Source organism: Lathamus discolor, chromosome 4 (genome assembly GCF_037157495.1).
Source record: "Lathamus discolor isolate bLatDis1 chromosome 4, bLatDis1.hap1, whole genome shotgun sequence".
Lineage (NCBI taxonomy): Eukaryota > Metazoa > Chordata > Aves > Psittaciformes > Psittacidae > Lathamus > Lathamus discolor.
In genome coordinates, this window is record NC_088887.1 from 117,252,731 (window position 1) to 117,265,905 (window position 13,175).

At 42.5% G+C, this 13,175-nt stretch overlaps 1 protein-coding gene across 3 annotated transcripts; it reads right to left on the reverse strand.

The window, feature by feature from the left end:
• Nucleotides 1-761: 761 nt before the first annotated feature.
• On the reverse strand, nucleotides 762-12,997 carry MED17 (mediator complex subunit 17). 3 transcript variants are annotated; one of them, XR_010612487.1, is made up of 13 exons: nucleotides 12,716-12,997; nucleotides 12,234-12,400; nucleotides 11,325-11,544; nucleotides 9,712-9,848; nucleotides 9,526-9,610; nucleotides 8,431-8,583; nucleotides 7,396-7,526; nucleotides 6,196-6,380; nucleotides 5,504-5,641; nucleotides 4,356-4,473; nucleotides 3,037-3,196; nucleotides 1,317-2,204; nucleotides 1,090-1,175 (listed from the first exon to the last, which is right to left on the reverse strand). XR_010612487.1 is itself a non-coding variant. In XM_065678759.1 (12 exons), the coding sequence occupies exons 1-12, from the start codon at nucleotides 12,945-12,947 to the stop codon at nucleotides 970-972; spliced, it is 1,932 nt and encodes a 643-aa protein (XP_065534831.1). In that variant the 5' UTR covers nucleotides 12,948-12,995; the 3' UTR covers nucleotides 762-969. The 3 variants fall into 3 exon arrangements, 2 of the variants coding, with proteins under 2 accessions (XP_065534831.1, XP_065534832.1); XM_065678759.1 differs by lacking the exon at nucleotides 1,317-2,204 and having other exon boundaries at nucleotides 762-1,175; nucleotides 12,716-12,995; XM_065678760.1 differs by having other exon boundaries at nucleotides 1,088-2,204.
• Nucleotides 12,998-13,175: the final 178 nt, after the last annotated feature.

A 13,175-nucleotide genomic window follows, 5' to 3' on the forward strand; every position in this document is an offset into this window, starting at 1 on the left:
GCTGATCTTCAGGATATTATTGTTCCCCTGGACGATAATAAATGACAGTGCAGGAAAAAAACCCGAACAAGCAAACCAACCAGTTCGTGGGGATGCAATGTCTACTGCATCAGTTACCTGCTATCCAGACATGAATTTAGAAACGTCACCCCCAAACTCCAATTGTCAGAATCGTGCAAGCAGAGTAAGACCCTTTCCTCTACATACCTGTAAAGAACAAGGACAGAAAACACGAGCAAAGTAACCAGCTATCACACAGGCTCACCTGTAGCCATCAGAAAGATGTTTGCCAAAAGCTGCGACTTCGTGGCACTCTCAAGAATTGCCACCAAATCTCTCAAAAAAGAAATGGATCACCCAGAAGCCACATCGATGTTCAAACTCCAGCTCAAGAATGTCACCCAGTGAAGACAGTTCCTTGAGCTTCCTCTAGCCTTAATTCTTGACAAGAGAGCTCTGTTTCTCCTCTGCCGTCCCACTTCTCATCAAATGAATCCATTAGCTTCCCCCAGGACAGCCATTCCTTGTGGTCCCAGCCATTAAAAGGCTTCGCAATAGCACAATTCCATTCTAGTAATTTTCATCTCTCAGTAATACTTACAAAGATCTATTGAGAAAAGTAGGAGCATGAGAGGGAAGGGAATGACTCTGAGCAGGCACCTTTCATATAGCAAAGAACTACTGAACTGATTTAATCAAAGAAAAATATACCAGTGACTCAGCTCTGCTACTTTAGATAGAGCAACCTGCAAAGAAAGAGCTGAAAGGAACCTTCCCAGAAGTTTATTTTAGACGTCATTGAAAAAAAAGTTTTATTAGAAACAGCACAATGAACATATCTGTACAGGAAATAACATTTGGGTTTGCCTTCTTGCATTGTGTTACAGCTCCCATTTCCCTTTGCTGCTCAGCAGTGATTGTACGCAGCTCAGTGATGATTCCAAGCCGCAGGGAGAGGCAGATGGATTATTAACACGGAGTTAGGGCAGCCATGAGGAGTTCCATTTTATAGACAAAGTTCCGCCCTTCCATTTTATTCCACTGTACTTCCTTGAAGGGCCCTCGAAGATGATTCCACTTGTTGTCTTGCAGCACATCGCCTTTGGGAAGATCCTTGCACTGACTCCGTGGAAACTGAACCATAACTTTGCTGCCACTTTCTGGGCCATTACGCACTGTAATGAACAGAGATTGTACGAGCACTTTTATACTGTAAGAATTCCTCATATTAAACATCCTTCCTCATGTATGCTATACATTACTCCTACTTAATTCCAAACATGCTGAAAGCAAACAAGGGAAATTAGGGAAATTACCTTTTATTATTAATGTTTTCTCTTTGAATTTTCTCCTTCTGGTCTCCCATTTCTCTATAATTTTGCTGCTTTAGCACTGCACGTTCTGGTTAGAGCACACCAGAGAAACATTTGACATAACCCCCACACACATACAGCTTACAAACGCGTTTATTTTTCCCTAGTGATGCCAGGAAGGGCAAATGGCTTTTTGAACAAATCTTACCTTGGATGTATTCCCACCATTCTGTTGAAAACCGTGACCAAAAAGATACTGTTTCTAGTGGATTTACATCAACTGAACAGCGATGGAGTCACTCAGTATAGTTGTTGCTTTTAATCACAAAATTCCGCAAGACTGGTGTAGGGTGGTGGTGCTCTCTTGGCTTGGATGGGGTTTTGTGCTGTGATGTTGGGTGGTGGTGTGTGTCTGTGTTTGTGTTTTAAATAAGCTGTTAGGGAGATAACACTTAGCTCTTCCCTCACTTAGCAAGCCAACCTTCCACAGAGATGACTATCAGGCTGACTGAACATAATTTCTCCTTCATAAATCAATGGTGATTACTCCCCATCATTATCATCACCTTTTCCTTAATAGTTTGTAAACTGCTCATGGGACTGGCTTTTGCCACATCTCCCTAGTAATCGCAGTGAGGCTGACCAGACTAGTTCCCCAGATTCTCCTTCTTAAATACAGGATGTGACACCTACCTTCTTCCAGTCCTTGGGAATCATTCCTGATCACCATGACCTTTTTCAGAGGTCATCAAGAAAGGCCTTACAGTGACATAAGTCGCATCCCTCAGCACTCATGCATACATCCGACCTGGTCCCATGAACTTGTGTATGCCCTCTTTTCTCCAAAATTTCCCATGGGTCTCAAGGGACCTGGGATGCCTGAAGGCCAGTCTTAAGACAAAAGCAAAGAAGACATTGTGTACCTTGGCCTTCTCCATGTCCTGTGCCACCAGGTCTCCTCCCCATTTACCAGCAGGCCCATATTTCCCCTAGTCTTCCTTTGGCTGCTGACCTGCCTGTTGAAGTTCTTGTTGCCCTGTACATCCCCCACCAGATTCAACTCCAGATGGGCTTTAGCTTTCCTATCCACATCAATGCATGTTTGGACAGTCTATCTTTCAGATCAACTGGTCCTGCTTATAATCACTTCCAGCTTCCTTTTTATGTCATGAATTTAGTTATGAGCTCCCTGTTCATACACACAGATCTTTGGTCACCTTTGCACAACTTCCTGCACAAAGAAATGACCATTCTTGAACTTGAAAGAGGTGATACTCAGGAAAAAAAAAAAAAGAACCAACTCTCTCAGACCCCTTTTCTTTCCATCCCATAGGATGGTATTCCATAGTATTCTTCCAAGAAGATCCCTGAAGAGACCAAAATTTGTTTTCATTAAGTCCACAGTTGTGATGGCATTGTCTGCCTTGTTCCTTTCTCTCATGATCTTGATGGTTTCTGTAATTTGGCTTTTCAATGCTAATTCTAAGAAATAGTTTCAACCCTTTGTAAACTAAATCAGGTTTATATTGCACAGGTTACTGAGCAAAGTACTGATTCTATTTAGGTGTCAACTGCATACACAAAAGAGATTGTTTCTAGAATATTTTGCTATAAATTTACATTATTCAATGGAATTCTAGAGACTCTCAGAAAGAGATATACAAACCCTGTAGAATTCACTTAATGTTAAGATTTTCCATACATTTGCAAGAGAAGGCACTACCTGAAATGGCATAGTCTCCATTCGGTGATGCTACAGTTATTGCTGATGCATTGCCAATGCTCTCCACCGGCCCCAGACCAACATGATTACTGAAACTCAGCACGTGCCATCCCATAACTTTCGCAAGTTGCTGAACTGCATGGACCTGGTGCTGTGACATCTGAAAGGTAACAAGAAGTTCATCTTCTGGTCAGTATTTGCACACCACAGAAATAATTGCTTCCTGGTTTTACCAAACTTCTTTTCTTCTGCACACAGAGAAGACCACTGTATTAAGCACACTATGCAGTCAGATGAATCTTTCACAGCTATATGGGCTTCTGCAATTTACTTAAGTATTACTTTCAAGTTACAAAAGCCTTTATTTAGGTCTCGATAACTAATACAAGTGATACAAACAGGGCTTGGAAATAATTTTTTCTTTGAATGGAAATGAGACATCTGCTGGAAAAATATATAAAAGATGTGAGATTATTCTCACAGCACACTCTGGGAAAGAAAAGCTGTGGTTCTCAGGTACATGATTATTCTCACTAATGCTCAACTGCAAGCATTGAGCTTTAACAGCTTAGAAGTTTAAATGCTAACATTTTTCTGTATCATGACTTAACGCTTGTAACAAAGAAATAGCTAGCACTGTTCAGCACTTCTCTGTGAACAAGTCTGAAAACACTTGACCAAAAAAAGATACCTTCACCAGAATCTGTTTCAACTTGTTTTCTGTGTCGTGGAGTTTCACTAACTGCAACAGGCCAACCACTGTTATTAAAGACCTGTACTTTGACTATTTATAATGCATAGTAGGGACACTGTCACTTCTGACTAAAACCAGCACCTTGCTCTAAGCAATTAAGAAAACACAGTTCATTCAAATATCAGCTGATTTAGTAATGGCTGATGCAAAGTGAACATTAACAAGACAATGCTGAAACCACAGTAATTGTGGGCTCATTAAGATCTCTAGACAGGTCTTGGTTGCAGTAAGTTTCATATATTGAGTACCTTATTGTCTACTATGACTCTCACTGACTTGTTCTGAAGTAAGCAAAAATCTTAAGTGTTCCCATGATGAATAGCATAAAGAAACGTATTTCAAATGGGAGGAGAAAAATTATTATTACTACTGACCTTAGTAAAACCTGGCATTGTATTTTAGTTTCAGTTGCTAAAGACTCTATACAAACATACTGAAAAATTCACTCACCTTCCTACTTCCACTGTCTTTAAATAAAGTTTTTCTACACAGATAAAGGTAAGATTCTAACTTCTTCTGTTTCCCGAACATTACAAGAAGGGAAGAAGAATGTCTATGAATTTACCTGAGATAAAAGGAAATCCTGCAGTTCCTGCTCTTGATGGGATAGGGTAATAACTCTTCCATCTCTGTGCACAACTCTGATTTGTTCAACTCCTATGTTCAGCTGTAGTTGAATGGATCTTTGAAGACAAGATGCATGTTTGTTCAAAATGCATTACATTTCCTTCAGAAAACAGGAAACTAAGAGCACAGAGCTCCTCCTGACAACTCTAAGATGAGGATAGTGCAAAGCCTATGGAATAAGACTGCAACTCCAAGTATTTCAGTTTCACCCCTCATGACAGCTCCCTCTACTGCAGGGAACATCTTCTGTGGTGTGTTCCCAGACCTGGCCCACTGCTTGCTTAGGTCAAGGAACCTCCTGAGGTACCTCACAGCTCCTGCCTGGCACTGTGCTCAAGTTTCCTTGCAGGGGAGGAAAATGGTGTGTACTTGGGGCTTGTTATAACCTACAGCCAAGACTCGGGCAGCACAGGTACTCTGGAAGTAAGACTGCAAATCGCACCAATGACCACAGTCTGCTCCACAGTGTGTACACAGCCAGAGAGGACTATAGAAAAGTAATAAAAACAGCTGGGTCAAAGTAGAAAATCTCAAAGTAGAAAAAGTAATTTGAACAGCTGGGTCATCCACTGTGAACACATTGGATCATTCACTGCTGGTCAGCATGCATTCACTTCTGGCATATGAAATCTCTTACTCTGAAGACATGGTGTGTAACTAAGGGGATGAATTACATAAGTTCCACATTTCAGTACCTATGCAACAGAGCTAGGACTGAGCACTGACTAGCCATCCATGACCAGACTGTAAGTTCAGAATCCAGCACATACAAGGATACTGTATATTCATCTACCTCCACACAAAGCAACCCCCCCTCCCTTAAACAGCCAGTTTCACTTTCGATTCCTTCTTTGAAAGCGGAATGTGCTGGTTAACGACTTAAGTTTCTTCATTAAAGTTTAAAACGGATGAAGATTTTCTTAGGGTGGCTGTTCCCCCACAACTCAAAACCAAACACTCACACAGAAATAAGGGGATCCTACTTGTCTGCCTGAAGAGACTCTAAAGCTGTAAAACCCAACTTGAACACACTCTGACACTGATGCATGCTTCTACAACTAGAAAGACAGGCACTTTCATACATACTTGCATATCTGTTCGTATCCTTGAGACGTTATAAGAACTTTAACACTGGATTCATAAACATCATTTATATTGGACCAGTGGGCCTGAATCTGGGGATCCTCAATACGACTGGCCAGACTGTCTATGGTTCGAGCAGTTCTAGAAAATAAAGACATGATCACGTACAGTAATCTAGACATCTTGAGCTCTTATCTGGATTAAAGGAAGTGAGGAGGTTATTAATTTCTTAGGTTTACTTTTGGTGGCACACCAAAAAGATAAAAAGGGAAATTTAATAAACCATGTGAAACAAAGTTCTACTTCAGCACCACTTTGGTGCTAATGGAGCACCTGTTTACTCGGTACATGTCACATACTCTCAGCAGCAGTATTGAAGCTCATTACTTAGAATGAGCTATTGCACAGGAAAGAATACTACAAAAGATTTATGCAGCTTCCAAAAAGTGGGGACAATTATCAGCAGCTGTCAGAGCTGTCACAGAGATCTCTAAGAAACCCCATTTCTTTTCTTTTATACTAGCCAGCTGCTTACTGCTCATATTTCCTGATGTGTTATTGGTTCTTAGTACTTAACAACAGACTATTTTAACAGTGAAGGAAGTAGCTGCTAGTTCTAAGAACACTGAAAAAAAGATCAATTGTATTCTACATAATGGTACATTTAATTGTAACAAGAACAGCTTGTGACCTACCTGCGTCTCAGAAAGATGTGCTTTGCCTGCTTTATTATCTTTTCCAGAAGGCCTTCATTTGACTGTAAAGAACTGATATCATTTTTATCAAAAGCCTGGGGTCCTGCAAGTCTCATTCTCTTATGGCCAAAAGGTGCACTAGCTGGATGTGGCATCACTGTTGAGCTCAGGGTTTGCTTGTGACACTGCAACAAACGAAAAACGTTATAAAAGCAAGTGCCCAAATGATGTATCTGCAAGAAGTAATATATATACTATACTATGGTGCTTCACATCAGGTGTTTTACATATACATACTTTCCAAAAGTGCAACTTTTTTACTTTATAAATTTGACAGCACTTTAAAGCAGCTTTCCACTCATACTTTGCCTCCCCTGTCTATGCATCTCTTTCAAACCTTATGGGAAGTGATTTTTTAAAACATGCGCTAGCTAACAAAGATTTGGTAGTATGGCAGTAGCTCCTACTGGTAAGTCTGCCTCATACACATCTCTGAAGACAGACAGGATGATCAAACAAAAATAAAGGAAGTATTTTAGAAATAAAAAGGGGTACAAAAAAATTAACATCTGGTTCCAAGTTAAGAAAGTAACCTCACAGAGTTGGGCACTGGGCTCAGGAAACCCAGTTCAGTGCCTGGAACACTGGACTAGTCCACATGACTGCATGACTTGTGCCTCTAAGGAGATGAACACTCTCTGGAACATGGTTTCACAACTGCATCTGAGATTATGCTCCTTTCCTGAAGAGATGCAAGCTCAGCTTCCTACCCCACATCCTTCTGAATCTAAGACACTGAAGCAGAGAAGTGGACCTCAAAAGAAGTTATTATGGTAATTGATTGTTCTTCCTTGATAGAAGTGTGGGCTGAACAGATGCTCACTTAAAGTACTCAACAAGCACCAATTAGATACAAAGGAAAAAGGGAAACTGATGAGCTGTACTGGTAAAACCTTGCACAGCTTTTCTGAATGGAACACCAGGCCTGAGGTTAAGTAAGGAACTGGCATACCATGGAAGCATTAACTGGAACTCCCTAACTACCTCTACACACTAGAGCTGAACAGAATGTTGCCTCACACCAATGGATAGAAAGCGACTGGCCTCTAGTGGCACCTTATTGTTATAACAGGGCTGCATGCCATGTAAAAGACTACAAAAGCCCAAAACCTCTTCAGTACTTGACCATAAATGCATTACCTCTCTGATAAGCTGATGCAAATTATGTTCCAGAACATAAAGATGATCATCAGGATTCTGCTTCTCAGAAACAGACTTTTGTGACTTTTTGTCATTGGAAGAGTGACACAGAGAAATAGACAACTGTAAACCTGTACAAAGCAGATTAAAAAACAAAACAAATAAGGACACAGACAATTTTCAAGGAGGCTACTGAGAACCACTTTTCTTCATGTATTATAATCAATATTTCTACAACCAGCATTCACCATAATCAGAAAATCAAAGAATGATGTTGGAGAGCACAGCAACAAAGGCAAGTAAGACTTGCCACTAACTGAAGTGTTGACAGGTCAACTACTCACTACTAGTTAAGTTTCACATCAATTTCTATGACTCAACCCCAGACAAAAAGAAGAGTCTTCAGGACCCTATTCCTTCCCCAAAGAAGGAATGATTTACCATCCTATAAATTTGAAGCACTCCAGAAACATATTCTTTACATGATATCAATGGTGTACCCCTTGTAAGAACAGAGAATTCACCAGCCAACTCTGAGCCACCTTCATGCTGCCTACATTATCCTCGCTGAAAAGTATTGGCCTCTCTTCTTTTGAAGACCCGTTAACCCAAGTCTTAAATTCCACCTGCACCCAATCCAGCAGCACTGATTTACGCACAGCTCCAAACTGCAATGTGCACGCATGTTGTGGTTTAAATCCAGCACCACACAGCTGCCTGCTCACCCCCTCCCTGTAATACAGTTGATAGCTTTTAAGTGCTACTGACAAAAACCAATCACGAAGTAAAACAATCCAAACTCCACACAATAAAATGTGAGTAAATTAGAAAGCAAAGTGCATTAATTGGATGCTTCTACAACTAGCAACCAAAATTCCAATCCTGGGAAATTCCTGTTTTTCAAAACCTTTGAAAAAACAAGGTTCCTTTTTTTGTCGTCGTTAAGAGCAGAGCATTAGAAAAGGTCTCATCAATCAGAATTTCAATTCATGTTTAAGCAAGTAACAGGTTAAGAAGTCTCACAAAGTTTCCTACCTGGGAAAGGCTGAGAGATGATCTGATTTTTCACAACAATGTGAGGAATCTGGGATTTAATTTGAACAGCTTCTCGTGAGAGCTGGGCAAAGATTTCTTTACATAAAAGAACATTCTGTGCAGCCTCCAACTTTGTCTGCCAGTGGGGAGAGCCTGAAAAATATAAACCCATGTTTGTAGAAGGAAAGGGTAAGAAAAAGCTACCTTTTTGTTCAGATACCAGACACTTCAGTAGCTATGAGTAATTGCTAAGGTAAGGTAGTTAGTAGCTTCTGTCCAAATGGAGTGGAAAAATGCATTAGTGTTACATGTATGTATACTGTAAATTGCAGCTCCCAACTGGAACTGCCCATTACATTTCCAGACCTTTTGTGAGCTCTGCTTAAGTTGCAATTTACTTTCAATGATACTTCTAGCTTTATTAAATTCACTCTACAGTGAACCACCAAATAATGGTAAGGGCATGTACATGCTTTGCCAGGAGTTATAGGGCCCAAATTCTTGGAAGATTCTGGTCTGGGTAAGCACATAAGCTTTATGCTGTACCCTCAATACCACATGAAATGTCTATACAGTACAGCATCCTGTCTATGGTCAAGACAGCACAAGTATCTGTGTCACAGACCATTGTGAACTAAATCCCTGCCAGTTCTTTTCAATCCTAAAGAGTAAAGGATGACATTTTAATCCCAAAAATGTACAGCCTTCAATATGGGTACATAGCAAATGACTCAATCCTCACCTGACACATGAGCTACTGGTAACAAGTGCACATAATGCCAGCAGAGTTTCAGATCCAGAGAAAACAAATGAGGCACAGAAACAAATTCCACATTTTGGCCAAAGTTAAGAGTGAACAGTCAGACATTCAGTTCTGTTGGAACTAATGGGATATAACTGGCTGAAAGACAATACCTCGGTTTGCTTTTGATTTTGTGCTCTAATTTCCAATGTCTATCAAAAGGTGCTTCAGAATGCTTTTAACACAATCCTAGTAATTTTGTTTCAGGTATATGCTAAGATTTTCAAATAAACACCATACACAAACCCATTTCTTGAGAACATGTTCAGAAAACAACATACAGCTAGTTATACCTGGTTTTGGTTTTAGCATGGGTCTTTTAAAGAGGTTGACGGTCCCAAGGTCACCAATGTCTGGAGCTTGTTTCTGAATAGAAACCTGGGTGGAAAGAGAATGGTATTTGATGTTTGTTCTTTGTTGCAAGCACACAAAGACCAAAACAAAACCCACACTACATTATTAAAGTCTCTCTGGCAAACCTTGATATAGGCTGATCCCTCTAAATCACTTGGAATTTGAACATCCAAAGGACAGTAATCCTCAGGTATCTTTTTATCCAGGTCAATGTCAGTATTCTTTATCACCTCAAATGTGCCATGATGAAGGAAAAGGGAACCTAAGAAGGAAAGACAAGAACATAGGTACTCTGTATAAATCATCTTCTGCAAACAATGAAGCTCATACCTCTGTTTTGGAAGACTATGTATTTTCTAAGTCTCCAAAACGCCATAGTTGTGCTTCAGAGATATGGATTCAATGGAAAGAGCACTTGGTAGATAAAGAATTAGCTGGATGGTCACACTTAAAAAGAGTTATGGTCAATGGCTTGATGTCCAAGTGGAGACCAGTGACAAGTGGCATTCAGCATGGTTTGGTATTCGGACCAGTGCTGTTTAACATCTTTGTTGGTAACATGGACAGTGGGATTGAGTGCGCCCTCAGCAAGTCTGCGGATGACACCAAGCTGTGTGGTTCAGTTGATATACTGGAGGGAAGGGATGCCACCCAGAGGGACCTCGACACGCTTGTTAGAGGCGCAGATGGCAACCTCATGAAGTACAACCAAGCCAAGTGCAAGGTCCTACACCTGGGTCCAGGCAATTCCAAACACAAATACAGGCTGGGCAGAGAACAGATTAGAACAGATTGAGAGCAGCCCTGAGGAGAAGGACTTGGTAGTGTTGGCTGACAAGAAGCTCAACATGAGATGGCAGTGTGCGCTTGCAGTCAAGACAATCACATGGTGGGCTGCATCATGACCAGCAGATTGAGGGAGGTGATTCTACCCCTCTACTCAGTTCATGAAACCCCACCTGCAGTCCTCTGTCCCAATAAGAAGGATGTGGACCTGTTGAAGCAAGTCCAGAGGAGGCCACAAAGATGCTCAGAAGGCTGGAGCAGCTCTGCTAAGGAGACAGGCTGAGAGAGCTGGACTTGTTCAGCCTTGAGAAGAGAAAGCTCTGGGGAGAGCTTAGCGCAGCTCCCAGTGCCTAAAAAGGACTACAAGAAAGCTGGACTTTTAACAAGGGCCAAACAGATAGGATAAGGGGGAATGGTTTTAAAATGAAAGAGGGCAGATTTAAATTACTACCTTCAATGACACTCTTCAGTCATATGGTTTAGATGTAGGTAGTCCCAGCAGGACTACCTAAGATGTGATGATCCTTATGAGTCCCTTCTGACTCGACATATTCTATGATCTTTGCTCATAGGAAAATGCAACACACTCCTCATGTTTTTTTAAGTGCTTTAGAGGCCAAATGTAGATAAAAGCCAAAGATTACAAGGTCTACCTGTCAACTGATCAACTATATTGTTGATACAGAGTTGTTTCTGCAAAGCAATATTTCCTAGAAACCTACACAGCCTCTGAAATCACTTTCTAGCTAGAGGATGGCACAAGATTTTTCCTGATAATAAAACAAGTTCCCTCCTCTTACAACCTTGTCTCATGATTAGAATAAACTTGTCTTAAATTATGTTAGTATTACAGATATTCTATCTGGTTCTCCAGTTAAAAAAAACCCATAAAAGTATAAATATCCATTCTAGAGAAAAACAAAAGACCCTTCTGCTTGTTCTGCTTTTTTACCTGCACTTCTGTAGCTCAGATCACCAAGAATTTTGTCTCCTACTTTCCTCAGCTTCCAGTGTTGTCGTAGTCTCAGCAGTTCAGAGTTGAAGTCTCTTTGTCTCTTATTTTCCTGGTTCTCTGCTACTGATTTGGATAATCTTTCTGCACCTTTCAACAGGATTTGAGCTGCTCCAGCTAAGGACTTCTTTTTTGAAATCAACTGTAGAAACTGAGGATTCTAGTCACAGAAAAAAAGAGAGAATAAGCTGCTCGCACCTCAAGTCTCAAAAAACTATTGTTAGTGAAAGCCCATTGACACTGACATCTTAGCAGCCTTCCAGGATCTGAAGGGGGCCTACAAGAATACTGGGGAGGGACTCTTCCCCAAGAACTATAATAATAGGGCAAGGGATAATGGGTTCAAACTTCAACAAGGGAGGCTTCGGTTAGCCATAAGGAAGGAATTCTTTACTATAAGGGTGGTGAGGCACTGGAATGGGCTGCCCAGAGAAGCTGCGGACGCTCCATCCCTGGCAGCGTTCAGAGCCAGGCTGGACAGAGTCTTGCGTGACATGGTCTAGTGTGAGGCATCCCTGCCCATGGCAGAGGGCTGGAACTGGATGCTCTTTAAGGTCCTTTCCAACACAAACCATTCTATGATCCTGTGACTAGTAACTGTTTTTGCTGGATGTTCAGTAACTTATTTAGGATTATTTTCACACCCGCATTATACACCCATAAATCACATTTGGACTTACAGTTTCAGCAAAGACACTTTTGAAATCAGCCTCACCCTCACAGCACTGTGCCAGCACAACACAGGGAACGTTTGACTAAACCATGTATGCATCATACATGAAAAAATACCCTCTGAAATAAAACCTTCAGTATTGAGCCATACAAGCTATACACCTAGGTACAACATACCTGTTTTGGAGGAAGGGGATCTTGCACAACTGGATCTAGAGTCATGAATTTTTTATCCTTCACAATGCTCAGAACATCATACAACACACACATCTCAGTCAAGGCGCTTCTCAAGTTGTTCCTCACCGAATCCCAAGGCCAGAGGGACGGCTGAAACTTGACCAACCCTGAAAGCAGAACAGAAGAAAAGGAAACAAAAGACTTTAAAAACATACAGTGCAAGGCTTGTTCCTAAAGCACAGAGAGACCATAAAGAGATGAAATACAACTTCACGGCACGATACCCGCATCTACCCTTTTCCCCTCTACCACAATGATTTGCTGGATCACGAATATCATGATCCACGGCCAATCGCGGGCACCCACGGGAAGACGACAGGTCCAGGCATCAGCGGGCCGCAGGCCAGCATCAGCCACAGCCCGGCGGCAGAGCTCAGGCCGCGGGCCGACTGACCGGGAGCCCTGGGCCCGCCGCCCCTCACCTTCCTCATCCTCCGCCTCCCCGGGCTCGGCCCAGGCGCGGCCCGCCGAACCCGGCTCGTCCTCCTCGGAGCCAGAGCCCTGGCTGAAGTCGATGCGCTGCGCCAGGCGCGCCAGGTTCTGGGACATGGAGAGCGGCTGGAGGTAGGTCTCGCTGCCATCCAGCCCCACCTCCTGCACCTGCTTCTCGCACGCCGACTCGATGCTGATGCGCACGGCCGGCACACCCGCCATCTTGCTGCGACCTCCGACCGCGGGGCAGGCGCGACCCCCGCGCCGACTACGGGTGCCGAGAGGGGGCGGGCCGATGAAGGGGCGGGGCCAGCGCCGGGCGGGGCCAACGCCGGGCGGGCTCGGCTGTCTCCGGAGAGCGCTCGGGAGAAGACGGGGCCGGACCCGAGGGGACGGTCGGCATCGGCATCGGCGGAGCTGAACCGCTCTGCCGGGAGTCATTAACACGGA

What these genes read in the sequence shown, in the direction of transcription:
- MED17 (XM_065678759.1), bottom strand. Translation starts at nt 12,947, where the DNA reads ATGGCGGGTGTGCCGGCCGTGCGCATCAGCATCGAGTCGGCGTGCGAG. An exon ending in GGAGGCGGAGGATGAGGAAG is followed by an intron (nt 12,401 to 12,715) that starts GTGAGGGGCGGC and finishes TTCTGCTTTCAG; the next exon opens with GGTTGGTCAAGTTTCAGCCG. An exon ending in CACATCTTTCTGAGACGCAG is followed by an intron (nt 5,642 to 6,195) that starts GTAGGTCACAAG and finishes TTTATTTTCTAG; the next exon opens with AACTGCTCGAACCATAGACA.